A 27,950-nucleotide genomic window follows, 5' to 3' on the forward strand; every position below is an offset into this window, starting at 1 on the left:
AACGAGCTGGAAAGTAAATAAACAGCAGACAGAAATGAGGTCGAATCTTCTTGCGTTTCACGCATCCGCAGGACTGAAACGTAAGAGTTTTCGGCCGTTTCAATGTGAATGAACAACTCTGTGAAAATGACTGAAAACGCTAGTGTGGACGCGGAGCGTTTTCAGACAAAAACCCCGTTTTCAAATCTATCCGGGCTCGTGTGGACGTAGCCGAAGTTGTCTGTAAGGTGTGAAAACAGGTGTGGGTCACAATCACCCCAAACCTTGGCTGATTGTGACCCACACAGTATCAGCCGTTGAAAGACACTTAAGCATTCATATGTAGAATATCTCCATAATGCAGCACCGGTAGAAATGTTGCAGCAACAAGTCGCTTCTTTGTATTAACAGAAAAACACAACTTATTGTGAAAATCAAAGTTTGTTTGTCTGCATGTGGGTTGAAGGTGAGCGAGTCATCAATAAAGATGGGGTGGCTGTAACTCAAGAGGTAGAGCAGGTTACCTACTGATCAGAAGGTTGTTGGTTCGATCCCTGGCTCCTCCAGTCTGCATGCCAAGTATCCCTGGGCAGGATAATATGCCCAAGTTGCTCTCTAATAGAGTATGAATGTAGTTAGGAAGCATCTCAGTTTAGAGAAAGTGCTTGTGGCTTGTCGTATATTGAGTACTCCGGGAGAGAAGAAAAGTGCTATATAAGAATCGGTCCATTTAAAGATACCCGGATATTTATACGTGTGAACCAACTTCCTTGATTTGGAAAACAACATGAGCTTTGTTTTGTCTGCATTGAGAACAAGTTTAAGTAATGAATGCTGGACTTTCTGCAAGGAGTCAGAGGCTTGGACAGCAGTTGGACCACAGCTGTAAATAACTGTGTCATCAGCACAGAAGTGCAAGTTTGCATCTGGCACATTTAGACCAAGATTGTTGATGTAAATGATGAATAGAAGAGGACCTAATACAGAGCCCTGTGGCACTGACACTTTCACTGCAGCTGTGATAGCTCTGTGATTTTTCCTAAAACATGATTGATATTCAGATAAAATATCATCGGTGTGCAAAAACTGCTTTAACTACTCGCGCACAAGAGCATCAAGAACTTTGGCCAGCACAGATAGATTAGATGTTGTTCTATAATGCGACCGTGGCTCAGGGGGTTGGGAAGGGCACCTGTAACCTGAAGGTTGCCGGTTCGATCCCCGGTCTCTCTGTCCTGGTCGTTGTGTCCTTGGGCAAGACACTTTACCCTACCACCTGCTGGTGTTGGCCAGAGGGGCCGATGGCGCGATATGGCAGCCTCGCTTCTGTCAGTCTGCCCCAGGGCAGCTGTGGCTACAACTGTAGCTTGCCTCCACCAGTGTGTGAATGTGAGCGTGAATGAATAATGTCATTGTAAAGCGCTTTGGGTGCCTTGAAAAGCGCTATATAAATCCAATGCATTATTATTATTATAATGAGTTAAAACTGCTGGGTCTCCCCCTTTTAACAGAGGAGCAACAAGGGCTGATTTCCATACTGAGGGAACGGGATGGCTGTGGCTCAGGTGGCAGAGCAGCTTAGCTACTAATTGGAAGGTCAGTGGTTCGATCCCTGGCTTCCCCAGTCTGCATGTCAAATATCCTTGGGCAAGATACTGACCCCAAGTTGCCCTCCGATGCATTCATCGGAGTATGAATGTGTGTGAATGTAGTTTAGTTTGCACTTGTGAATGAGGCATGTTGTATACAGCGCTTTGAGTACTCCGGGAGAGAAAAAAGTGCTATATAAGAATCAGTCCATTTTACGCTGGAGGGTTTGTGCTGGATTTTACAGAGAGTCAAACACAGAGCCAGACGATATATAGTGCTTGTTAAAGCAGTTCATAATCTCCTTCCTATCATAAACAGGAACAGAGTCCTTAAAAATATAGGAGCATGGGAGCTTTTACTCACTGAAAGAGACTTAATGATTTTCCAGAACTGCTGTGGGTTATTTAGGTTCTCTGTGGTGACAAATAGTATTCTGATTTAGCTTTCTTAATAGAGGAAAAACATTTGTTTCTTAGTTGTCTGAAAGAAGCCAGTCAGTGGGAGAGCCTGTTTTCCTAATTTTGGCCAAGGTTACGCTCATGAATGATATCTGCCAGCTCTGGGGAGAACCCGGCATGTTATCCTAAATCTCCTTAATGGAGCATGTTTATTCACAATTTGCATCCCTAAAAAATGTCCAAGCTACTCCTACACCAGGGATCAGTCCTATTTTCCTCCAGTCATTGTTGGGTCTTGGGCACCTCAGTGTTTCTATTAACAGCAGCATCACAGCGGACACTTAAGTCAAAAGACCCCCAAGGATGAGAATTTATGAGGAACATTTGTCAGAATCAGGATAACCAAGGTAGACTTTTCAGGGCTTTTGAGATTCGGCCGAGTTGGTAACTTAACCAGCTGGGTAAGACTGATAGAATCACAGAAAGATTTAAAATCGTCTGAAACAGCTTTGAGCCAATCTCAGTTAGAGTCACCGGCTAACCCAAGCTCACTGTAGTCTGGACAGGAAACGCTCCTGTAGAGGCAGAAGGACAACAAACAGCTGAACTACTGTGGCATCAAACTTCGACTTAACATAAGCAGCAACAGCGCCACCTTTCTTAAGCCTGTAAGCCGGTACGATAAACACTGTATCCAGCCATGCTAATATGGTCATCAGATATATACTTAGACAACCACATTTCAGAAATTAAATATCCACATCTGTTGATCGAACCCAAATCCTGACCATATCCATCTCGGGTAACAAACTGCACACACTAAGATGAACAATCTTCAGGTGAGGATTTAAATCCAGATGGTGTCTGAGCACGCTGCAGCTCAGGGCCGAGTTAGGTTGCACATTACCAGATAAGACCAGTAATAAGACAGGAGTCTCTGCTTCGTAACATTACGTACTGAATTGGACTTTTTGACTGTTGAAACTAATCACAATGTTTCATAACTCCTGAGGTAATCATGCAAAGCAAGAAGGTTTTGAAGTTGAGGTACATCTTTGGGTGAATCAGGTGATAAGTTCAAGTCCTGTGCCAAATGCATTGATGGTTGTACTGGATGTAGAGCAGCAATGATGCATGTGGACCTGGGAACAATGAGCATGCTGTTAAATGTGCTCAGTGCCCCAGTCCCCCACAACCAATAAGGAAAATAAGGTTACAAAGAGCCATCATCTGTAACACACACTTGTTGATGCAGAGTTAAGCAAATGTCAGCGGGCTGCACAAACCTAGACAAGCAACAAGTCAGCAGCTCAGGTCCTGGTAGGAGCACAGGCCTGTAGGCAGTGCTGGTGTATCTCCCTCTATCATACTCAGGCCTCCACTCAGTGGGGAGATTGACCCAAACTGGCACAGATGCCTGGATCTGTATTCAGCTTCTGCAAGAGAACAGACCTCAGAGCAGACGGAGCAGGCCAAAGCCAGAACGCACGACGTTATGGCCACGAATAGGCCGTTCTCCAAACATGGTTTTTTAAACCTTGTTGGAAAAAAGAAACTAGAATCAAACTAGAAAGTAACAAATTCAAAGCAGACATTTACCAAGATTACATGCTGCTGCGGTCGGAGACTGGGAATAACAATAATTATTATTGATTTCATTGTTAGCAGTTATTAGCAGCAGCATTAGTATTCGGGTTAGCGCTGTTTGAGCGTCATTTATTCTGATAGTCTGAGGCAGGTTTGTGAAGTCAGAGACTTTATTAGCGCATTTCTTTCCTGCTGTTTTTTTTTTTTTTTTGCCACAAACCAGGCGATGGGCGGGACTTCAGCAGAGACGTCTGCGCTCTCTGTCTCGTCGCTGTCAGTACGCTCGCTGCAGCATTCAGGGAGTTTTTGCGACATCGTCACGACATCTGACAGTACGCTGTATCCTGCCTTCACTGGAGCATATTTAAGACTAAAGATGTGATCACTGATTTTGGGACGAGCGCTCACACATGAAGTCCTCTTTTAAAGTGCAGGGGTGCGTTTAGTGTCATGAACGTTTGGGAACAGTTATCGACTCAGAGCTGAAGTTTAAAGCAAACTGAAGCTGTGTGCCAGAAGGCTCATCGGAGACTCTCCTGTTTCAGAAGCTTTCTCACTTGCACTTTGATAAAAACATGATGGTTTCATTTCATCAGCTTTTACTGATTACATGTTTAAGTAACAGCTGATTGGTGAAACACGTCCCTGTACAGCAGTTAGCAGTTGGCCGTTTGCACAGCGAGTCTCAGCTTCTTCCTTCTGGATGAAGGTTTCTGGTCCCAAACTGTCAAGAGATGTATTCTAAAACACTTCTTCAATTGTCAAAGGAGTTTGCAAAGAAAAGCGTCTGGACTTCTTTAAGTTGCTTGAAGACGTTTCACCTCTCATCCGAGAAGCTTCTTCAGTTCTAAGGTCAAATGGCCGAGAGTCCCAGATTTAAACCCAGTGGGAGTATCCCCCCAAGGAGGGACAAAGGACCCCCTGGTGATCCTCTAATCACATGCGCCCAGGTGTGAAAGTTCCCTCCCCAGACGCCTTAACGCCCACTCACATCCTGGGCCATCTGACCTCAGGAATTCACATGACAAGGTGGGGCCAGGTTTCACAATGGGCTCACCCGAAACCCTGGCTGATTAGGTCCCACACCCGCTTTCACACCTGGGCGCATGTGATTAGAGGATCACCAGGGGGTCCTTTGTCCCTCCTTGGGGGGGAATACTCCCACTGGGTTTAAATCTGGGACTCTCGGCCATTTGACCCTAGAACTGAAGAAGCTTCTCGGATGAGAGGTGAAACGTCTTCAAGCAACTTAAAGAAGTCCAGACGCTTTTCTTTGCAAACTCCTTTGACTACGATGACCTGGATGACTGAGAACCTTCACAGACATATTGCTGTACATTTTGGGAGGAACACCCTTCAACTGGTACGGGAGTATGAAAGGGAATCAAGGAAACTGGCGGATTATAGGAACCACCTTCGTTTCAACCTAAGATGCAGACAAAGCAGAGTTGTTCCTAGGAGCTTGCGCCTTGGATCCACTGTCAGGGGACACAGAGCAGACTTGATTCTACAGAGAGCACAGAATCACCTTTTAAGTGAAAGGATAAGACAGGTCCATTTCACTATAGATGCCTTCCAGATCAAGATCAGCCAGACTCTGCAGGAATTGGAAACCCTTCTACCCTCTCCAATCTTAGAAGAGGTTCACAAGTTTGTGGACAAGGCTCAGCGGGCCCAACACTCTCAAGGAAAAGAAAGACAACGCAGGAAATTTCACACCTTGCTTTCAAAAACCCACACGCCTCAGTCTGAAACCACACAACTCAGAGAAGAAAACACACCTGAAGACAGTCGGGAGAAATGGGTAAAGAACTTTTCAGACCGGAATCTCACTGAACCTGAAAAGAGGGTTTTAGCCAAAGGACTCAATTTCGCCATTTCTCCGCAACAGTTGCCCATAGTGGACCTCATCACAGCCACAGAAACCGCCATACGGATTAATAAATTATCACAGACAGAAGCAGAGCAAATCAGGATGAAAGTCTCAGCCACCCTCTCCAGTGCCAGAGTCCCTCCGTCTAACCTTACACCACAAGAAAAGAAGGCCGTCGCTTCCCTGAGCAAAGACCACAACATCACTATATTACCAGCGGATAAGGGAAGGTGCACCGTGGTCCTAAACACAACAGATTACCACACAAAGATCACTACTCTCCTCAGTGACAACAACACCTACGAAGCTTTAAAGCGAGACCCCACAAGCAGCTACAAAAAGAAAGTTATAGCTTGCCTTCAAGACCTTGAAAAGGACAAAATCATTGACCGCCTCACATATCACCGCCTTTATCCAGGGGATGCCATACCCTGCATTTATGGACTTCCTAAGATCCACAAGGAAGGGGTCCCACTCAGACCCATAGTCAGTAGCATAAACTCAGCCACTTATAACATTGCGAAACACCTTGCTACCATCCTGGCACCTCTCGTGGGGAACACCCCACACCACATCAAGAACTCCACCGACTTCACCGACAAGGTCCAGAAACTTACCCTGGATCCAGATGAAACCATGGTGTCCTTTGATGTAGTCTCTCTCTTCACTTGCATACCCACCACGGAGGCAGTGGAGACTGTCAGAAAACGACTACAAGAAGACAGCTCCTTGGAAGACAGGACCAACTTCACACCCGATCAGATCTGCACACTGTTAGACCTCTGCCTCACCACAACATACTTCAAATACAACGAAGGCTTCTACAGACAAAAACATGGCTGTGCCATGGGCTCCCCCGTGTCACCTATTATAGCCAACCTTTACATGGAGGAAGTGGAAAGAAAGGCTCTTGGCTCTTTCAAAGGAAGAGCACCCAGCCACTGGTACAGATATGTAGACGACACCTGGGTCAAAATCAAGACACAAGAAGTGGAATCCTTCACTGCGCACATTAACGCTGTGGATAAAAACATCAAGTTCACCAGGGAAGACACAAAGGATAACTGTTTGCCTTTCCTGGACTGTGCTGTGCACATTGAAGAGAATGGCAACCTCAACATTGAAGTTTACCGGAAGCCCACACACACGGACCAGTACCTCCTCTTTGACTCCCATCACCCTCTGGAACACAAACTTGGAGTAATCAGGACCCTACACCACCGGGCAGAACATGTTCCCTCTAAGCCTGAAGGGAAAAAGAAGGAACACACACACGTAAAGGAAGCACTCAAAACATGTGGTTATCCTAACTGGGCGTTCATAAAGTCAGCAAAGAGGCACAGAAAAGAAGATCAGACACCAGCGAGAGAGGATAAGAAAGACAGACGCAACAACGTTGTCATCCCCTATGTAGCGGTGTATCAGAGAAACTCAGGAGAGTTTTCTCCAAGCACGACATCCCAGTGTACTTCAGACCCAGCAACACACTCAGACACAAACTGGTTCACCCGAAAGACAAAACTCCAAAACACAGACTGAACAACGTGGTGTATGCTGTACAGTGCAGCGAGGAATGCCCAGACCTCTACATTGGAGAGACCAAACAGCCACTTCACAAGCGCATGGCACAACATAGAAGAGCCACCTCCACAGGACAAGACTCAGCAGTCCATCTGCATCTTAAGGATAAAGGTCACTCTTTCGAGGATGCCAATGTTCACATTTTGGACAGAGAGGACAGATGGTTTGAAAGAGGAGTGAAAGAGGCCATCTATGTCCACTGTGAGCGACCATCTTTGAACAGAGGCGGTGGTTTACGACACCAACTGTCTGCCATCTATAATCCAGTTTTGAGTTCCCTCCCCAGACGCCTTAACGCCCACTCACATCCTGGGCCATCTGACCTCAGGAATTCACATGACAAGGTGGGGCCAGGTTTCACAATGAGCTCACCCGAAACCCTGGCTGATTAGGTCCCACACCCGCTTTCACACCTTGGCGCATGTGATTAGAGGATCACCAGGGGGTCCTTTGTCCCTCCTTGGGGATACTCCCACTGGGTTTAAATCTGGGACTCTCGGCCATTTGACCTTAGAACTGAAGAAGCTTCTCGGATGAGAGGTGAAACGTCTTCAAGCAACTCAAAGAAGTCCAGACGCTTTTCTTTGCAAACTCCTTTGACTACGATGACCTGGATGACTGAGAACCTTCACAGACACTTCTTCAATTGAGAATCAGAGAGGAGAAACACAGTTTTACTTGTATACAAGGGCAGCACAGAGCACCCGCAGTGAGAGTGAGGGCTCTGTGACACGCGCTCTGAGACTGCCCTGGTCTTTATCTATACATCAGTGGGTGTTTGTTCCTTACATTGGAATGTGGATGAATGTGGATGTGTGTGGTGTGTGTGTGTGTGTGTGTGTGTGTGTGTGTGTGTGTGTGTGTGTGTGTGTGTGTGTGTGTGTGTGTCCGAGTGTGACCCCATAAACGACTTCCCTAAACCTGCTGGTCTGGAAAATCCAATAGTTCATCTATATGTAAAAAAGGCACTTAGACTAAAACTGACATAGCTACGTTTATCCTACCGTAAAACAATAAAAGAAGGTACAACTTTTCCCATGCTCCTAACCTTTCCCATGCTCCTAACCTTTCCCATGCTCCTAACCTTTCCCATGCTCCTAACCTTTCCCATGCTCCTAACCTTTCCCATGCTCCTAGGATGTGGGGGGTGAATGCCAGAACACTCTGGAATGCACACAAACCTCCTAGGATGAGACATTCTTTCAATATACCATCAACTACATACTTCTAAACACAAATGATTACATACAGCATTCTACCATAAGTAAACTTATATTATTAAAAGATTATACTGACTACTAAGTACAATTTTATATTGACACAAACATACGAGGCCCAGGTCATGTTTAGTGTTTTTCAGGATTTTGTACTACGCGCAGTTGTTTGGTGCCTGTGAGGATGGATGATGCATGACTGCAGAACAAACAGCCTACAGGTGCAAATAAAATAACCACAACCTGAATCAAACAAACGCCTCGGTAGGATTCAGAGATCTCTCCGTCTCCAGGTCGTCATCGTCATGTCTGTCTGACCTTCTTCTTCTTCTTCTTCTTCTCCTTCTGCGGTCAGTACAAAGGTCGCACTAACGTCCGCCTGAGCCCGGACGTCCTCCTGAGAGACCAGTCAGTGGCTGGCAGTCATGCCTTCATCAACCTGAGGGAGGTGTGCGATCGCTTCAAATTGCCACCCGGAGAGTACACCATCGTCCCGTCCACCTTTGAACCGCACTGCAAAGGAAGCTTCATCCTGAGGGTGTTCACAGAGAAGGAGGCCCACACCAGGTCAGGACCTCAGGGTGACAGGTTACGCTGCATAACCGCCATGCAGTCTGACATCTGCTCTCCTTTTTCAGCCCCATGGAGGAGGACGCCAACGCTGAACTCCAGGAGGTGCGTGATCCGCTTTAATCACACTTCACGTTTTAGGATCGAGACGTCTGAGCTTCATTCATTAACATGCAGCATGTTCTCCTTCCAGCCCAACGTCAGACACGAGGACGTGGACCCTCACCTCAAACACCTCTTCATGCAGATCTGTGGAAACGTAACAGCAGTTTTTATGTCACAGTTCTTACACAGCTTCACTTCCTGTCAACAACAAACATGTTTTCGTATTTTCCAGGACTCGGAGATCTCCGCCTTTGAGCTCCAGCAGATTTTGAACAAAGCGGTGACTCAGAGTAAGAAGAGTTTAACGTTTCACCGGATCGGACTCGCAGGAAAGTCCCGCTGATGGTTGTGCTCTGCTCTGATTTCAGGGTCGAACATTAAAACCGATGGCTTCAGCCTGCAAACCTGCCGTGACATCATCAGCCTGCTGGATGTATCCATACAAAATCATGACACGCAGACAGCATCACATGCTAACGTGTGTTTGATAGTTTTAGGACACGCCTCCACTAGAAACTACAAAAAACACAAAAAATTTCCAGAATTTTCTAACATGCACACAGTTTACAGCCCATCAGCAAAAAACTGATAAGTGATCAATAAGTGATCGAACTGACTGAGCAGTTAGAGAGTGTGAGCCAACCATCGATGATGCGTGTGACTCACCTGTGTGGCATCAGGTGATCAGGTGTGTGGTTCCTGAACTGACCCTCAGACTGACGGCAGCTCCAGACTGGGCCTGCTGGAGTTCCACAGCCTGTGGATGAAGATGCAGACGTACCTGGTGAGTTCTCACCTGTGTGTGAGCGCAGTTACAGCTTCTGTCAGAGCTCTGTCGGAATGGCGATGACCTCACTGCTCGCTGCTGTCGTGTGCAGGAGATCTTTAAGAGTCACGACGCGGACGGGTCTGGCACGATGAGCAGCCACGAGATGAGAGCGGCTCTGGCTGAAGCCGGTAAGACTCCTCGTAGGAGTGGGCGGAGCCTGCCAACGGCGCCTTTCGAAACTCTCCTTCAAAGCTGACATCTACTGCTGAGGGAAGACGCACCCATGATTGGCCCTCTAAGGTGGAAAACACAGAGCTCCTGGACAGGTCTACCTGGCTGTTGTGTCTCACCTGGTGGCTCCTCCTCTCGTGTTTCAGGGTTCCAGCTGAACAGCACAGTGATCCAAGAGATCGTCGCTCGCTACGCCGACAGAAGCTACGCCATCGACTTCGACCGTTTCATCGGCTGCTTGATCCGTCTGGAGATACTCTTCAGTGAGTTCCCACTGCTCCCAGTATTCCAACTCAGTATTCCCACTGCTCACACTGTTCCCACTCAGGGTTCCCAGTGTCCTCAGCTGTCTGTGGTTGTGCTTGTACGTAAAGTTTTAAATGTGTTCTTATTCCCACCTCAGGGATGTTCAGGACTCTGGATAAGCAGCAGCGGGGCTGGATCCAGCTCGACCTGCAGCAGGTAAACCACACCTGAGCAGTGCAGTCCCTCTCTTATTGGCTGACATACATGACATCATCACTGACCTCATCTCCTTCTGCAGTGGCTGTGCCTCGCCATCAACTGACAGCTGCCGCTCCAGGAGCATGCTGGGAGTCTGCGGGGAGCTCCTCAGACCTTAGTCTCTAAATTGTTCTTGTTCTGGGTGGGGGTGTAGGTGGTGTGGGGGTGAGGTGATGAAAACGGTCTTTCTTAGACACGACTAACCGATCATGGAAAAATGATTTAGGCAGCACTGTCTTTGGTAAGCTGAAGGCATCGTATCCAAAGCAGTGCTAGCATCATGCAGTAGCTGAACAGTTTAACGCGCACGTGTGTGTTCAAGGATAATGTTGGCAGAAAGTCTAAATAGGCTCCAGCGAGCATCGCGTACACGTTCACTGTAAATGTTTGAATCAAAATGTTTGTTTCCTTGCAAGTAAGATAAACACGTTGGATTGGCTGCTGTGTCTCAGTTATAACAGATACCATGGTTACCATCCAAAGGACAGGAAGCCAATGCTGCGGTCGCTGACTCTGAAACAGTCCAAATAAAATCTGAAGAAACGCTTTTGTGTTTGTTTTCTGTTTGTGGATGTTATCCAATCAGCACTCTGCCTCTGCTGGACGTCATAGGAACTGCAGTGAGTCAGTGCCCACAGACTCAAACTGGTCACAACACCTGCACCATTTACTCACCTGTTCAAATTATCATCTGACATTCAGATGTACTACTCGCCTTCTGAGGTTCAGACGCTCTGAGCTCTAACTGACTGTTTAACAGACATTAGTGTGTGAATGTGAGCGTGAATGAATAGTGGCATTGTAAAGCGCTTTGGGTGCCTTGAAAAGTGCTATATGAAATCCAATCCATTATGTTAAGCAGCGGTTGAACAACAGTTACTTACAGCTAAACCCAGACACAACTGAAACTGACTATTGCACCGGACAGTGCAATGTCTAAACAGCGACTGTGTTATTTAGGTAGATATCCCTCAGTTATTTTTGATGAAGCTTTTTCTTTGGAGTGAAACTGAAATCAGACAGTAAGAGCTGCTTTTTTCACTTGAGGAACATCTCAAAACTTAGATCAATGGTGTCAACAAGTGAACTTGAGATGATAATCCATGAGTTTGTCTCTACAACACTCGACTACTGTAATAGTTTGTTTATTTGTCTCAAGAAGAAAAGGCTGGCTTGTTGTGCAGCGAGACTACTGACTCGCTCAAACAAAGGGGCCCATATGAATCCTGTTTTAAAGTCACTACACTGGCTACCAATCAGATCTAGGTTCCATTTTTAAATTTTAGTTTTAACCTTTAGAGCACTACAAGGACAGGGCCCTACCTATACTGCTGATTGGATTCATATATATGTATCTCATCTCGTAACCCGAGGTCATCGAATCGAAACGTTTTAGTGGTCCCCCACACTTGCTTCTGAAATTGAGGGGACTGATCCTTCCATGCTGTTAGATCCAGACTGTGGAATGCACTTCCTCTATTTCTGAACTTCAAAAAGCAGCTAAAGACATTTTTATTTCAAAAAGATTTTAATTAGACCGGGCCTTTTATGATGGATTTATGATTGTATTTTGTTTTTGTTACTTCACTTGTGAAGCACTGTGTGTGTGTCTGTGGGCTTTTAATGTGCAGCTGTAGTAACATCTGTGGAGCACTGGTGTCAGAGGCTGAGGGTGGAGGCGGAGGCGGTGCAGGCTGCAGGAATGAAACAACAGAAAGTGGTTTCCTGCTTCAGGCTGACTCACTGTAGGAACAGGGTGGGCAGTCAGGACTTCAAAATAAAAGCATGAATCAGTTAGAAACATGCTGTCAGATTTTCTGTGAATGTGATTCTCTCCATCACCGATGGAGGCGTCTGTGAGGAGCAGACGGTGGAGACACCTGTGCATCGGGAGATCCCAGCAGGTGCCGATCAGAGAGGATCAGATGGTCTTTAGAGTCACGGTGATGAAGTAAAATGAGAGTTTGTTTCATCTGAGAGGGAAACTACTCACAGATGGATTCTGGGAAATGAATTTTTTTAATCCGGGTCTAAAGGACATAGGCTGTATCCCAATTCAGGGTCTGCAGCCTTAAAGTACGCAGCCTCAACAGTCCTCAAGGGCCGCATACTCAAAGACCGCTAAGGCCGGAAGTGCGAGGCTTGTGAAATGGGACGGTCTAGTCTCCGTCGCGCTGCCCAGGTTGCCTAGCAACCATGATAGCTGGAAACGTGTGGTTGACAGAAATGAAGGAGAACATATTTTGTTTGTTTGTTTGTTTGTACACGAGCTTTGTGTGATTTAATAAGTATCTGAGGCTGAGACCACAGGACTGTAAAACATGATTGTTGGACTTCATTTCTGTACTGAACAGTCATTTAAGATTAGCTAGTAAATAACAATTAGTTAATGTTGTTCATGAGACTAAAGTCAGTGTAAATATGATATGGCCAATATAGTTATTATATTAATCATTATTAGTTATTACAGCAGTGAGTTTGAAGTCTCAAATCAAATCACTTTTATTGTCACATCACATGTGCAGGTACACTGGTACAGCACATGTGAGTGAACTCTGTGTCAGATACTGAGCTCCAGTAAAGATTCAAGTTGCAGTTATTTATATTTCCTATCACCTTAAATCTTCACTCAAAGACAAGTATCTCTGACAGTGTATATACAGATGTATTATATATAAGAGACAAACATTGTTCTTTCAATATGTTGGCATTACTAAATTTGGCTCAATGCTTACATATATGTGTAAAAAGCAAATGTACGAGCTGTGATAACTGTTTCTGATAGAATGAAGATCAGACTGATATATGAAATATTCCTTTATTGGGTGAGAAAATCAGACCATGTCATAACTGCTTTAAGTCATACAGAATAGATATCAGAGCCTTAAACAGGCTGACTTCTGCTAAATGGGTCAAACTGGGCAGAAAGTCTACAAACACATAACATCCTTATAGAATATGATGTAACACTATAGATCAACTTAGCTCAGAATATATAAAGCATATAAACAATTACAGCAATATGATGCAACAAACACAGCAGTGCTACTAATCCAAAATACTCAAAGCTTCATAGAACTGAAACAAACATTTATTTTTAGCTCCATTCTGCTGCTGATACATACTTTAGGTTTCTGAATATTAAACTTGTTGCTGCCTTTCATAGTGTGTAACTTGAAGGCCCTGAGTACTTTCTCCCACACTGAAAACACTGGGATGATAACATTATTTGAACATTACCTAATAAGACTGATTCAGGACAGACAATTAGTTATGTTAAACTTTCCTAGCAGTCCTTCACAAACAGGGAACAGTCTGTCTATTCTCTCCATCTGTCAGCTGCTGCTGGCTCTTCCTCCTCCTCTTCCTCACACACTGCTGAGTTTGTCCTGGTGGATCATCAGGGTGCAAAGCCTCACAGATGATGTGCAGCAGTGGGTCCCTCAGTCTGTCCTCACTCTGGACACTTGCAGTTGTCACACATGGAAATCAAATGTGTGATAAGCTGCAGGATTCAAACACAAGTGTAACTTATAAATACATGTTCATACTTTTATTCCACAATCAGAGAGAAAGAAACGGAGAGAGAGTGCAGGACAGACAGACAGGTGACAGTCTCAGGTGTACACACTGCTACAAAACAGCACAAGAGAAGGAGGATTTAGTGTTTGTGTTATTACGAGTGCTAAACAAGAAGAGTTCCCAGATGGTCCAGTGGACACATGTGTGACTCCTGTGATTAAAGCATCTTTCTTTCAGCTTAACGAGTGAACCGTCAGCTCGTTCAAACACACGTTAAAGTCCGTTTGGCTCGACACCACCGAACAGAGGCAGCAATATAACATAGCTAACATTAACAGTGCAGTGAATCCTGCTTGTGCCGTCATATTCAGGACTGCAAACCGAGCAGCATCACTGACTTTCAGCTTGTTGTGTTTGTGGATATATGGCTGACTTTAATTATCCATAAATCATCACATTCTCTGTAAGATTAAGGTCAGCTATTGTATTATTATATTTTAAAGGCTTTAAAACCAAGTAAACGCTGAAAGTACAAACATCGCTAATGGCAAATAACTTTGCCGACATGTGGCCAACAGTAATGTTTTAATGTTCTTCATTATTAAACATTTGCACATAAATAAGTGACATCATATTCAGTACTTTGCACAGTTTACTCTTCGGCCGCTCTGTTTCTGCCGTCTGTGGCAAAATTATCCACACCCACCGCCGCGCTATGGATTGTGGGAGATTATATATATATATATATATATATATATATATATATATATATATATATATATATATATATATCATAATAATCTGACAATACTATAATATTGTCCATATTATATTAACATTACCACAGTGAGATGACTTTAGTCTCATGAACAACATTAGCTAATTATTATTTACTAGCTAATCTTGAAATGACTGTTCAGTACAGAAATGAAGCCCAACTATCATGTTTTACAGTCCTGTGGTCTCAACTGATCAAAGTGATGTCATGACAAAAGTGAATGAACAACAAAACATTTTTCTCCTTCATTTCTGTCACACAAAGCTGTATGTAACGTTTCTCACGGTTAGTATCATGGTTGCTAGGCAACCTCGGCAGGACGACGAAGGATAGACCGTCCCATTTCACAAGCCTCTCACTTCCGCACTTCTCGTACTTGTAGTACGCACCGTACATAGTACGCGTAGTGCGCGTACTTCAAGGGTGCAGACCCTGAATTGGGACACAGCCATACTTTAGAAGGCCCCCTCAGTGACCCACACCACGTGATCCTCGTGTGCGCGTGCACGCCAGGCTCCGTCCTCCCCAGTACTGCTCTGGGATCAGTTTGACTTCGTCCTCATTACTTTCTAAGCGCAAACACTTTGGTCACGTGCTTAAATTCAGAATAAAATCGGAATCTAAAAACTTTCAACAACAAAAGGATGCTTTTATCTAGAAGGGGCTCCCCGGAAGTCTCACTTGCGTGTGACTGTGCTGTCAGTGAGCGAATTCTCTCAGAGTGAGCGCACCTTCGTCGGCATCACTCACCTTCAGCCTGAGCGGACTCCAGAACTCTCTAGGACTCTCCAGACTGGCATGTCGGGCATCGCGGCCACCCTGCAGCGGCTCCGGGAGAAGGACCGGGGCACGGGCACCAACAGCCAGGCTCACAGGTACCTGAACCAGGACTACGAGGCTCTGCGGCAGCACTGTCCGGAGACATGGTCAGCTGTTCCAGGACAACACGTTCCCGGTGTTCCAGATCAACTGGCGTTTAGATCAACTGGCGTTGGTCGAACAGACGTGTGGCAGACTTGCGTTTCAGGAGCTGCTACCGACAAACCAGCAAAAAAAACTGCCAAATGTGTCATCTGCACCACGTTTGAATTCGTTTCATGCACATTTGTACCTTTCAATTGTGTCTGTTTGTGCGTCATGCAAATAAACCTTTGAAATGAATGAAATGATATCATATATTTATTGTGGCCTACATTTGTACAAAATTCCAAATTATATACACAAAGTCATAGAAATCACCACTCCAATTGGTCATCATGATTTTAATATTCTCTTTTTCCATAACAATGAAATACGCCTTGGACAAATATGACACATCAATAGTTCATTGGTGTTGTCACATCACATCCTGTAAGCATCTTCTGTCTGCGTCTTTTCTCTGGAAATGAATATTTCCAGCCAATATAGGCAATCCATCAACATGGCTGGAGAGTTGGTAGTTACAGTCTGTATAAGTGTGGTTAATCTAATGAACATTTGTAAGGAGATGGCGCATGAGGATATCACCAGGTAAACTCGCGTCATTTTTAAACATTTTGTTGTTCAACAGCATCAAGACTGACGGAGTGTGTTTGAGATAACCTCACAAGTGTCACAGATGACACATTTGGCGTTTTTTTTTTTTTTTTGCTGGTTTGTCGGTAGCAGCTCCTGAAACGCAAGTCTGCCACACATCTGTTCGACCAACGCCAGTTGATCTGGAACACCGGTGTTCACCGGCACTGACCTCCTCCCTGGGATTCAAAGAGCTGGGCCCGAACTCCTCCAAGGTCCGCGGCGTGTCCTGAAAGAGACCCACGGTCAGTACCCGCACCTGTCGCACCTGCGTTACCTGTAACACGCTGATCAAACGGGCCACTGTCAGGGTTGATTGGCTGATTGATTGATGATCAGGCTGAGCATGAGTGAGTGATCACTTTTATCTGGTCAATGAAACTGACCTGAGAGCAGCCGAGCTACCTGTGGCTCTGCTCGGCTCTCAGGTGAGTCTAACCTGAGCTCCGCTGCTTAAATTAGATGTTTTTTGCATGGAGTCTGGTTTGATCGCAATCACCTGTTTTTGTTCAGCCTGCTTCCTCAGAACTGATAATCAGCCTTGACATCACAGACCACTCAGAGATCAGCTGATCACAGGTGTGATTAAAGCGCCTGAAAGAGAGCTCCTCAGGTGAGCTGACCCTGTTTCTTGATCACGAGCTTTCACTTTGATCAGTGAGATTGAACTGTCGCAGAGCCGCGTCTGTCTGGTGATTATTGATCACCACAGAACGAGTCGGCGGCCGTGTGATGAAAATGCTGTTTCAGGTGCACACAGGAAGCACGATGGCCTGACGCACAGGAAGTGTGACCTCAGAGAGCTGGCTGTTAAAAACCATTTTGCTCAGTTTTCTCCTCCATCAATCAATCAATCAGTCTTTATTTGTACAGCAGTGTTGGTGCAGGTCAGGCATCTGATGATGACTGTTGCTTCTGTGCAGGAGCTGACCTCTGACCCCGAGTTCATCGTGTCCGGGGCTTCGAGGACCGACATCTGTCAGGGAGCTCTGGGTGAGAAACTGCCGTTCTTTGATTACCTGCGCAGGTAACTCAGGTAACGCAGGTGATCCGTCAGACCGGAAGGACCGGTTCCTGTAACTGAAGGAATTCAGTCTATCGCACCGCTGCGTTCAAATCATTTTATTTGTCTGTGCGACGATTGCAGAGCGCACTCCTCTGAAACGTGGAACATCCAGCAGGGGGCGACTGAGAACACCAGAAGGCAGAGCTGATGGTAGTGTGGCGTTTCTGCCGTGCAGAGGATCACGCACGTTTGTGTGACTTCTACACGTTAAAATAATGCTCACGCTGCTCGCTGGTGAAGACTGTGCCGCCATCTATGCGCCAGAAGCGGCACCTTTAAGGGTTCTGTACCCCATTTCTGCAGAGTCTGCCCCGCCCACATCTGATAACATTAGTGGTTCATATTAAAGTAGGTAAAGGTAAATTCTTTTAATCGTATCTGAGTCGATCAATTGATGATGTCAGTCGTTAGAAAACGCACCCGTGGGCGGGGGACACCTGAGACGTTCTGTTTGTGTTTGACATCCACAGCAGACACACCTGAGCTGGAAAATTCCACTCAGCTGGGTGTGGCAGCACATGTGTGTTTTTTAACAGGTGTGTGACTGTGTGTGTGTGTGTGTGTGTGTGTGTGTGGGGCGAGTGTAGTCTTGTCAACACAAACTACAAACATGCTGACAGGTGAGTGGGTGGCAGCTACTTCACTGTGACATGAGCGTGTAGTCTAGTAATGGTTTCTATAGTAACAGAGGGAGACACCCAGCAGGGTGCAGCCAATCAGATGGCAGCTTTCCCTGTGAAGGTGTTTGGCTCCAAACGAGGAAACGGGTCAAGTTTTCTTTGAAAACAGGTGTGAAAAACACCTGAGGCAGGTGTGTCATCCACCTGTCAAACATGTTCTGTTTACATCTTACAGCCTGTAGAGTAATCAGAGTATCAGCTGACTGCGTGGCCTCACAGGCCCATCGGCAGGTTAAAGGACCAATCAGATTTGGCTTTGATGTCCATCAGCAGTTTCCCCTCGCCGACTTCATATTCTGTGTGTGCATTTTGCTTATTTGACTTAAGTCCCGCCCCCTGTCTGTCGTCGTCCAGGTGACTGCTGGCTGCTCGCCGCCATTGCCTCTCTTCAGCACTGTAGCCAGGCTGACGAACAGTCAGAGCTCTACTGAGCTAACCATCCCTTTAACGTTAACTAGTAATGACTTCATGAACTTCTTCACAAATAAAATTTTAATCATTAGAGAAAAAATTACCAATAATCATCCCACAGATGTAATATTATCTACAGCTACTTTTAGTACCATTGATGTTAAGTTAGACTCTTTTTCTCCAATTGATCTTTCTGAGTTAACTTCAATAATTACTTCCTCCAAACCATCAACGTGTCTTTTAGACCCCATTCCTACAAAACTGCTCAAAGAAGTCCTGCCATTAATTAATTCTTCGATCTTAAATATGATCAACCTATCTCTAATAATCGGCTATGTACCACAGGCCTTCAAGGTGGCTGTAGTTAAACCTTTACTTAAAAAGCATCTCTAGACCCAGCTGTCTTAGCTAATTATAGGCCAATCTCCAACCTTCCTTTCATATCAAACATCCTTGAAAGAGTAGTTGTCAAACAGCTAACAGATCATCTGCAGAGGAATGGCTTATTTGAAGAGTTTCAGTCAGGTTTCAGAGCTCATCACAGCACAGAAACAGCTTTAGTGAAGGTTACAAATGATCTTCTTATGGCCTCTGACAGTGGACTCATCTCTGTGCTTGTCCTGCTAGACCTCAGTGTTGCGTTCGATACTGTTGACCATAATATCCTATTAGAGCGATTAGAACATGCTGTAGGTATTACAGGTACTGCACTGCAGTGGTTTGTCCATCCATCCATTCGCTTCCGCTTATCCTTTCCAGGGTCGCGGGGGGCGCTGGAGCCTATCCCAGCTGTCATAGGGCGAGAGGCGGGGTACACCCTGGACAGGTCGCCAGTCTGTCGCAGGGCCAACACACAGGGACAGACAACCGCTCACATTCACTCACACATTCACACCTATTGACAATTTGGATTATCCAATTAACTTATCCCCTCAAACTGCATGTCTTTGGACGGTGGGAGGAAGCCAGAGTACCCGGAGGGAACCCACGCAAACACGGGGAGAACATGCAAACTCCACACAGAAAGACCCCGGCCTGATGGTGGAATTGAACTCAGGACCTTCTTGCTGTGCAGCAACAGTGCTAACCACCGTGCTAGATCATATCTATCTAATAGACTCCAATTTGTACATGTAAATGGAGAGTCCTCTTCACCCACTAAGGTCAATTATGGTGTTCCACACGGTTCAGTGCTAGGACCAATTCTATTTACATTATACATGCTTCCCTTAGGCAGCATCATTAGAAGACATAGCATAAATTTTCACTGCTATGCAGATGACACGCAGCTCTATCTGTCCATGAAGCCAGGTAACACACACCAATTAGTTAAACTGCAGGAATGTCTTAAAGACATAAAGACCTGGATGGCCGCTAACTTTCTGCTTCTTAATTCAGATCAAACTGAGGTTATTGTACTCGGCCCTGAAAATCTTAGAAATATGGTATCTAAGCAGATTCTTACTCTGGATGGCATTACCTTGGCCTCCAGTAACACTGTGAGGAACCTTGGAGTCATTTTTGACCAGGACATGTCCTTCAATGCACATATTAAACAAATATGTAAGACTGCTTTCTTCCATTTGCGCAACATCTCTAAAATTAGAAATATCCTGTCTCAGAGTGACGCTGAAAAACTAGTTCATGCATTTATTACTTCCAGGCTGGACTACTGTAATTCTTTATTATCAGGATGTCCTAAAACTCCCTGAAAAGCCTTCAGTTAATCCAAAATGCTGCAGCAAGAGTCCTGACAGGGACTAGAAAAGAGAGCAGATTTCTCCTGTTTTGGCTTCCTTCATTGGCTTCCTGTTAAATCCAGAATTGAATTCAAAATCCTGCTCCTCACATACAAGGTCTTAAATAATCAGGCCCCATCTTATCTTAATGACCTTGTAGTACCATATCACCCTATTAGAGCACTTCGCTCTCACACTGCAGGCCTACTTGTTGTTCCTAGAGTATTTAAAAGTAGAATGGGAGGCAGAGCCTTCAGTTTTCAGGCCCCTCTTCTGTGGAACCAGCTTCCAGTTTGGATTCAGGAGACAGACACTATCTCTACTTTCAAGATTAGGCTTCAAACTTTCCTGACCAGGAGCTGTGATCGCTCAGATCACGTGGGGATCGGTCTTTACGCTGTGACTCCATTGACTCTTTTAAAAAGCAGCTGAAGATATTTCTATACAAACAAGCTTTTAATACATTTTTAATTGTTTTATATTAGTATTTTATTTATTTGTGGTTTTATTTTGGAACTTTGTGATTTTTATCTGTGGAAAGTGATATAAATACATTTTACTTACTTATTAGAAACACTGACTCCTCCCACCAGCTTTACAAGGTCAATACCATGAAGCTTTTATTTTGGAGGTTGTGATCGTTGTGATTGGTGGCGTGTGATGTCACCGCAGGTTAAACGGCTGTTACGAGGCGCTGTCCGGAGGAACGACCACTGAAGGCTTTGAGGATTTCACCGGAGGAATCGCCGAGGTCCACAAGCTGAGCCGACCCAGTCCGCACCTGTTCCTCATCATCCAGAAGGCTCTGAGCCGCGGCTCGCTGATGGGCTGCTCCATTGATGTAAGAGAGCGGGGCTTGTTTAACACCAGACTCTGGGCATTAAGGATCTCTGTAGTGACCGGCAATAACAGAGCATGTTTTAAACACTTCTCTGTAACCAATCCGAATCTTGAAGGGGCGGGGCTTACCATACTAGCCCTGTACATAATTGTGTAGAACCTGAACCTGCCTCAGGTATTTACCTTCCATCGCTGAAGCGCACAGTTCTGGTTTCCGTTTGGTTGTTCTTCAAAGGAAGTGAGACGACAGGAAGTGACATTATTAATCTCTTGTTTTGTTTCAGATCACAAGCTCGGCCGACTCTGAGGCCATCACCTCACAGAAGCTGGTCAAAGGCCACGCCTACTCTGTTACAGGTGCTGCTGAGGTGAGACACAGCTGTTAATGAGCTCCACCCCCTCAGTGTGGTTGTGTTCTTCCTGCAGTCATACACACCGCATTTCCCATGATTCTTAGCTATATCGAATCAGTCTGTTTGTTCTGACCTGTTACCCAATCACACGATTTGGTAAGTTTATTTAACACAAGAAGAAGAAAGCTCGCTGCAGAGAGTCATTGTCAATGAGGGTGCTGATTCAGCTGTAACTGTGTGTGATTGGTGCAGGTGGAGTACCAGGGGGACAAGGTGAAGCTGATCCGGGTCAGGTGGAGTGGACCGGAGCGTGGAGCGATGAGTGAGTGATTTCAGGCCTTGTCAGGTGTGCTCTGCTCTCAGATCAGCTGCTTTAGACGACACCTGCTGATACAAGGAACCAGAATAACCTGTTAACCACGCCCTGTGGGCGTCACGTGTGCTCCGCGACATGTCTGTGTGGCTGTGAGCAGAACATGAGCACAGCATGAGCTGCTCTCAAAGCTGTTTTGACAGAATGAGTCACCTGAGCAGGTGTCCGTGAGTATGCCCCTCCCTGCTCTGCTGAGGCAGCGGGAGGAATAAATGTCCATCAGGGAGGGGAGAGGGCAGCCGATGATCTTTTGTGGTGTCTTGACTACACTTTAGTGCAGCTGCCGTACATACCGTGATGCAGTATGTCAGCAGGCTCTCAATGGACGAGCGGTAGAAGGCCCAACAGCGGCTGCACTTCCTGAGGACCCTCAGGAAGTGCAGCCGCTGTTGGGCCTTCTTGACGACCGCTGAGATGTTGTCTGTCCAGGAGATAGAATAGAATAGAACAGAATAGAATAGAATAGAATAGAATAGAATAATCCTTTAATTGTCCCACAAGGGGAAATTTGGTTGTAACAGCAGCCAAAAAGACACATATACAAACAAACAGCACACAGGACACAGAACAGAAACATACACAATTTTTCTTACATATTTACATTAAGGACAATGGTTACTATAAACAGAGTACTGTACAGTTATTAAATTAAATATAAATAACTACAGATAAGAGGCAATCCAGGTTGTAGTGCGAATCGGTTGATTAACTTATTGCAGTTACAGCGCTGATGTAAACATCTATGATTGTTGGGAGCAGTTCTGATTGTACAGTCTGACAGCTGCAGGGAGGAAGGACCTGCGGAAACGCTCCTTCATGCATCGAGGATGCAGCAGTCTGTCACTGAAGGAGCTCTGCAGTTCAGCAACATTTCCATGCATGGGGTGGGAGACTCTGTCCATCAGAGATGTTATTTTGGCCAGAGTCCTTCTGTCTCCCACCACCTGCACTGGGTCCAGGGTGCATCCCAGAACAGAGCTGGCCTTCCTGATGAGTTTATCCAACCTCTTCCTCTCAGCTGCCGATAAACTGCTGCTCCAACATACCACACTGTAAAAAATGACAGATGCCACCACAGAGTCATAGAAGGTGTCAGAAGAGATGAGGATACCAAGGAACCGGAAGGTGTGGACCCTCTCCACACACTCCCCGTTGGTGTAAAGGGGGGCTAAGTCAGTGCTGTGTCTCCTGAAGTCAACAATGAGCTCTTTGGTTTTCTTAGTGTTCAGTGTCAGGTTGTTTTCTGAACACCAGGCTGCCAGTTTCAGGACTTCCTCTCTGTAGGCTGCCTCGTCTCCCTTTGAGATGAGTCCGACTACCGTGGTGTCATCAGCAAACTTGATGATGAGATTGTTGTTGTGGGTCGAACTGCAGTCGTGGGTGTAGAGAGAATACAGGAGGGGGCTCAGCACACAGCCCTGTGGGGAGCCGGTGCTCAGTGTGCGAGTGGAGGAGAGATGGGGGCGGAGCCTCACACTCTGGGGTTGGTTTGTGAGTCCTTTAAGTCCTTTATCCAGGCACATGGTGCTGGCGTCCACGGTGCGCTCAGGTCATCTCACGCCTGCGTGCTGACGGCTGCTGTACGGCGTTGGTTTGTCAGGATCGCCTTGAGGCGACTGCTGTTGTGATTTGGTGCTATAAGAACAGAGCTGAAGCCTCTTTCATCAGATGACCATGACCTTTAACCTGCAGAGTCTGAGCTCAGTTTTGCTGCCATGATTGTGTTAACACACCTGAAGGCAGCGGAGCAGTAAACTGCCCAAACTCCTGCCTTAATAGAGCTGCTCACACTGATTAACAGATCAGTTAATCAGTGTATTGATTATTGTCACCTGACTGCTGCTGTGAGGTGGACTCACAGGTCTGTGACCCCGACCGTTCGTCTACCTGAGCGACAGACTGCACATTTTCCACAGGTATGTGGAACAGGTGACCTCAGTGGCTCACATCAGTGGAGGAGGGAAAACACATAAAGTCAGAATAAAAGCGTAAAGCTGGTGGGTTACCTGGGTGTGAGGCGCAGAAAAAATGATGAAAACGATCCATGCTGTCACTTCCTCTTTCCTGACAGCTCCGCGCAGTGGCGTTACATCAGCGACGAGGACCGCGAGCGGCTGAGCCATCGCTCCGAGGATGGAGAGTTCTGGTAAAACTTCACCTGTGTTGTATTTCCACCTGTGCTCACGCTGTGCACCTGTGGCTGCACTGAAACCCTGAGCTGTGTCTTGCAGGATATCCTTTCCCGACTTCCTGCGTCAATACTCCCGACTGGAGATCTGCAACTTGACGCCTGACGCTCTGAGTGACGACGGCGTCTCTAAGTGGGCTCTGTCCAAGTTTAAGGGCACCTGGAGAAGAGGATCCACAGCCGGCGGCTGCAGGAACTACCCCGGTGAGTGAGCTTCCTTCCTTCTGCTGGTTAGCAGCTGCAAACATGTTGTTGATCATTACTTAAACTAATGAAGCAGATGTAATAACAACTTTCAGAACTTCTCGGTTTTGCATGTGATTGGCTCCAAAACATGTCACGGGGCCACGTTCAACTTGCATGCACCAAAAAACCTGGAGGACAGACTCTGAACCAACAGGAAGTCCACCATATCTGCCTGTTTCTTTTTTCCTCATCAGCTTCAAGTTTGGTCCAAAGACCTCGTGATGCTTTATTAGACAACTGGGTCAAAGAAAAAGGTGTCTCCCTGCCAACCCTCCATGACTGTTTAAAACAAATACGCCACATCGAGTTATGTTCAGCGCCGCGACCGCTCAGAGACAAACACTTCGTAACCGTCTTGAGCTCCGTGTGGTCGCGCTGCCTCTGATGCAAACTTTATTCCCAACTAAACAGCCTGAGGTTTGAAACTTGTTGTCCAACGAGCACGAGAACAGACCAGAGCTGCTAACCGTGGACTGATGATGTTATCATTTACAGCAGGAATGTCAAACTCATATTGGGCCACTTTGATCTCACGTGGGCTGTATCAGAGAAAGTCTCCTTTCTGTCACTGTAAACAAGTTTAGCTGCACATTTAATCCCCGACATTTCTCCAGATAAGAAAAAGTGCAGCTCCGTCAGCTCCTTCTCCTGTGTTAGTCAATCCATCAGAGTTTTTGGGCTTAAATCACTTAACGTAAATGGAAACTTCATCATCACGTCATTGTCTAGGTTTTGACAAGTGCAAAATTTTCGGCCTCCTTCACATTTCCGACACCATACAGTGGGCCGGATTGGAGTCGCCGCCGGGCTGATTCTCGCCCCTGGGCCTTATTTTTAACAATGATTTGCACAAATCATCATCAGTCCGGAGGGTAACCGCTCCAACATCTCTGGACGCTTCTGGTTCCAAATAAAACTGAGGTAAAGTTAGTGGAGTGGCAGTAAAGATATCAGCATTTTGCCGCAAAACAGGAAGTTGTTGCGACTTCAAAGTAGTAGTTTTTTGTTTTACTTTTTTCCCCAACCTGTCTGAACCAACAGTCAATATTAAGTGACATTGTAGTGCCACCTGCTGGCAGCAGGAAGTCTGCAGAGACCTGAGGAGGCACACGGCCAGATAAATCGCTGCTTCCATGCAGAACGTCTTTGATTCATCTGAGTTTAGTTTTCTTGTGAAGGTTCAGCTTCAGTGTTAATATGCATAATCCTACTTTACATTCCTCATCTTTAACATGAGCTCTTTAAATCAGGTAGAGGTGAGCTGAAGGGGGCGGGGCTCTCTGACAGATGCGTTCTGATTCACAGACACACTCTGGACAAACCCGCAGTTCATGATCAAACTGGACGAGGAGGACGATGACCCCTACGACAATGAGGCCGGCTGCAGCTTTGTGGTCGGTCTGATCCAGAAGGACCGCAGAAAAATGAGGAAGGTTGGAGAGGACAGCAAACCATCGGCTTGGCCATCAATGAGGTGAGACGAGGTCGTGAGCGACGCCTGTAGGCTGGATATAGAACATGTAAGACGTAAACGTTTCTGGAAGGAAGGTTAAAGGTGACAGATATTATTGATAACATCTATGTGGAGGCGCGTCTGACCTGCATCCTGTCAAAGATTAAACACCTGATAGTTGGAGCTAATCGATCATATCAAATCACGACAGCAGTTGACTCATAAGGTAAAGTCCCTACAATAATATAGACAACCTCCAACAATTACATGACCTCCTGTGAGCAAGGAGTTGGAGACGGTGGGAATGAAAAACTTTTGTTTTATCAGGAAGAAGCTTCAGGAAAGTTTTCAGGAAACACTGTTAAATGTTCAGTTTCTATGCCATATGTTAAAACAAGATCTAGAGTGTGATTAAAGTGGTGGGTGGGTTCTTTTACATTTTGAGAGAAGCCAATTGAGTCTAATAACAGATTAAATGCGATGTTGAGGCTGTCATTTTTAGCATCTACATGGATGTTAAAATCACCCACAATAATTATTTTATCTGAGCTGAGCACTAAATCAGATAAAAAGTCTGAGAAATCAGAGAGAAACTCTGTGTAAGGCCCAGGTGGACGATAGATGATAACAAGTAAGACTGGTTTCTGAGTTTTACAGCTGGGGTGGACGAGGCTAAGCATCAGGCTTTCAAATGAATTAAAAGTCTGTCTGGGTCTTTGGTTGATTAATAGACTGGTGTGAAAAATTGCTGCCACACCGCCCCCTCGGCCTGTGCTTCGAGATTTCTGGTAGTTAGAATGACTCGGGGGTGTTGATTCATTTAAACTAACATAATCATCCTGCTGCAACCAGGTTTCTGTAAGGCAGAGTAAATCATTTGGTTGGACAGAGGGGGCGTAACTGTACCCTCGTGTATAACAGACTCTGCAGCAGTCGTAATCGGACCTTTTTGGTAGATTCTGGTCAGACTGAACAGCAGCCTGAGGATGAAGATGAACCTTCCTTGTGTTTGTGACTTGTTTCCTTCCCAGTCTTTGAATCTTGTTTCTGTGTTTCAGGTTCCTGGCGAGGTACGGGGTCTCCCGCGTTCACCGCTCCACCTTCAGCCAGCTGAAGGAAGTGAAGTCACTTAGCAGTGTGCTTAATTGGCTGCTCCACGGTCTGATTTGAATCTAACCTGCCATCTCTCCGTTTGTGTCAGTTCTCTGGTCAGAGGAACATCCACCTCAACAAGAACTTCTTCCTGCAGCATGCCTCTGCCGCTCGCTCAGAGACCTTCATCAACCTGCGAGAAGTGTGCAGCCGCTTCTGTCTGCCACCTGGAGAGTACCTGATTGTCCCGTCCACCTTTGAGCCGCACAAGAACGCAGAGTTCTGTGTCAGAGTCTTCTCTAGGTTCTCTCAGGTGTTTTTCAAGCCGTGTTACATCACAGCACCTCTGTTGGTTGTCAGGGGAACTGCAGCTGCAGCATTGACATTTAGTTTCTAGAAAAACAGTGGATTCAAAATTGAGTCCGTCATGGGAACATAAAGGTTTCAGCTGTGTTTGTTCCCACAGGGAGCTGGATGACCCCGTCAAGTCACGGGTAGAAAAGGTGAGCACGGCCGACCTGACCATTGCGTGCTTTTGAGCTCACATGTTGTTGATGGTATTGTTTCTGATGACGTATTCAACAGCTTGGACAGAAAGCAGCACTGAGCTGCTGGGCTCGTCCTGTTAGTCAGACTTTCTGAGATTCAGGAACTTCCCTGCAGATAGCAGACTGTGTTTACATTCAGCGGATACTTTATTAGGTATTTAGACTTTATTAGATCTGTCACCGTGGAGTGCGGTGAACTCATCGAGATCTGAGCTTTGTAACGCTGAGCATTATCACTACCAGCAGTCTGAACCGCTGATACAGGGACGACGGATCCATGTGGTCATGCTGTTTATTCCACATTCTGACACTACCTGAATGTCACAGAAGAGACTCAGTTTCCTGTTCTTCATGACAGGAGTGACACGATGTGGTCTTCTGATGTGGTGTATTCAGAGACACTCTTCTGCATAGTTTGGTAACGAGTGCTTCTTTGCCTTCCTGTTAGCTTCAAGCAGTCTGCTCAACCCCCCACCCCCACCTCCACCTCTCCAGGGAATGCGAATTTCCCTGCTCACTGGGTATTTTCAGACCTTCTCTGTAGAATCTCAGCAAATCGCAGTTCGTGAAACACTCAGACCAACAACCGTGCCATGGCTCTCAAATCAGCTTTCCTCTCATTGAGTTGCTGTCGTATGATTGGCTGGGCAGGAAGCTGAACAGGTGTACCAAAATAAAACCTCAGAGACTGCTCCTTAATTCTAAA

General features: G+C 45.9%; 2 protein-coding genes across 2 annotated transcripts in view; both read left to right on the forward strand.

The window, feature by feature from the left end:
• Positions 1–10,945, forward strand: part of capn8 (calpain 8) — a 31,020-nt gene extending 20,075 nt beyond the window's left edge. Inside the window, 10 exon segments of the mRNA XM_039613433.1 lie at positions 8,578–8,789; positions 8,861–8,897; positions 8,986–9,051; positions 9,130–9,187; positions 9,266–9,330; positions 9,613–9,681; positions 9,776–9,854; positions 10,044–10,160; positions 10,301–10,359; positions 10,442–10,945. Coding sequence (XP_039469367.1) covers positions 8,578–8,789; positions 8,861–8,897; positions 8,986–9,051; positions 9,130–9,187; positions 9,266–9,330; positions 9,613–9,681; positions 9,776–9,854; positions 10,044–10,160; positions 10,301–10,359; positions 10,442–10,465 — 786 coding nt within the window. The 3' untranslated portion in view covers positions 10,466–10,945.
• Positions 10,946–15,452: 4,507 nt separating this feature from the next.
• Positions 15,453–27,950, forward strand: part of capn2l (calpain 2, (m/II) large subunit, like) — a 30,489-nt gene continuing 17,991 nt past the window's right edge. The window contains 16 exon segments of the mRNA XM_039613530.1: positions 15,453–15,625; positions 15,627–15,653; positions 16,417–16,500; positions 17,179–17,248; positions 18,356–18,392; positions 20,824–20,992; positions 21,276–21,359; positions 21,597–21,627; positions 21,630–21,666; positions 23,789–23,863; positions 23,949–24,109; positions 25,457–25,594; positions 25,597–25,625; positions 26,663–26,674; positions 26,806–26,999; positions 27,145–27,199. Coding sequence (XP_039469464.1) covers positions 15,500–15,625; positions 15,627–15,653; positions 16,417–16,500; positions 17,179–17,248; positions 18,356–18,392; positions 20,824–20,992; positions 21,276–21,359; positions 21,597–21,627; positions 21,630–21,666; positions 23,789–23,863; positions 23,949–24,109; positions 25,457–25,594; positions 25,597–25,625; positions 26,663–26,674; positions 26,806–26,999; positions 27,145–27,199 — 1,329 coding nt within the window. The 5' untranslated portion in view covers positions 15,453–15,499.

This window comes from Oreochromis aureus, linkage group 6, assembly GCF_013358895.1.
Source record: "Oreochromis aureus strain Israel breed Guangdong linkage group 6, ZZ_aureus, whole genome shotgun sequence".
Taxonomy (NCBI): domain Eukaryota; kingdom Metazoa; phylum Chordata; class Actinopteri; order Cichliformes; family Cichlidae; genus Oreochromis; species Oreochromis aureus.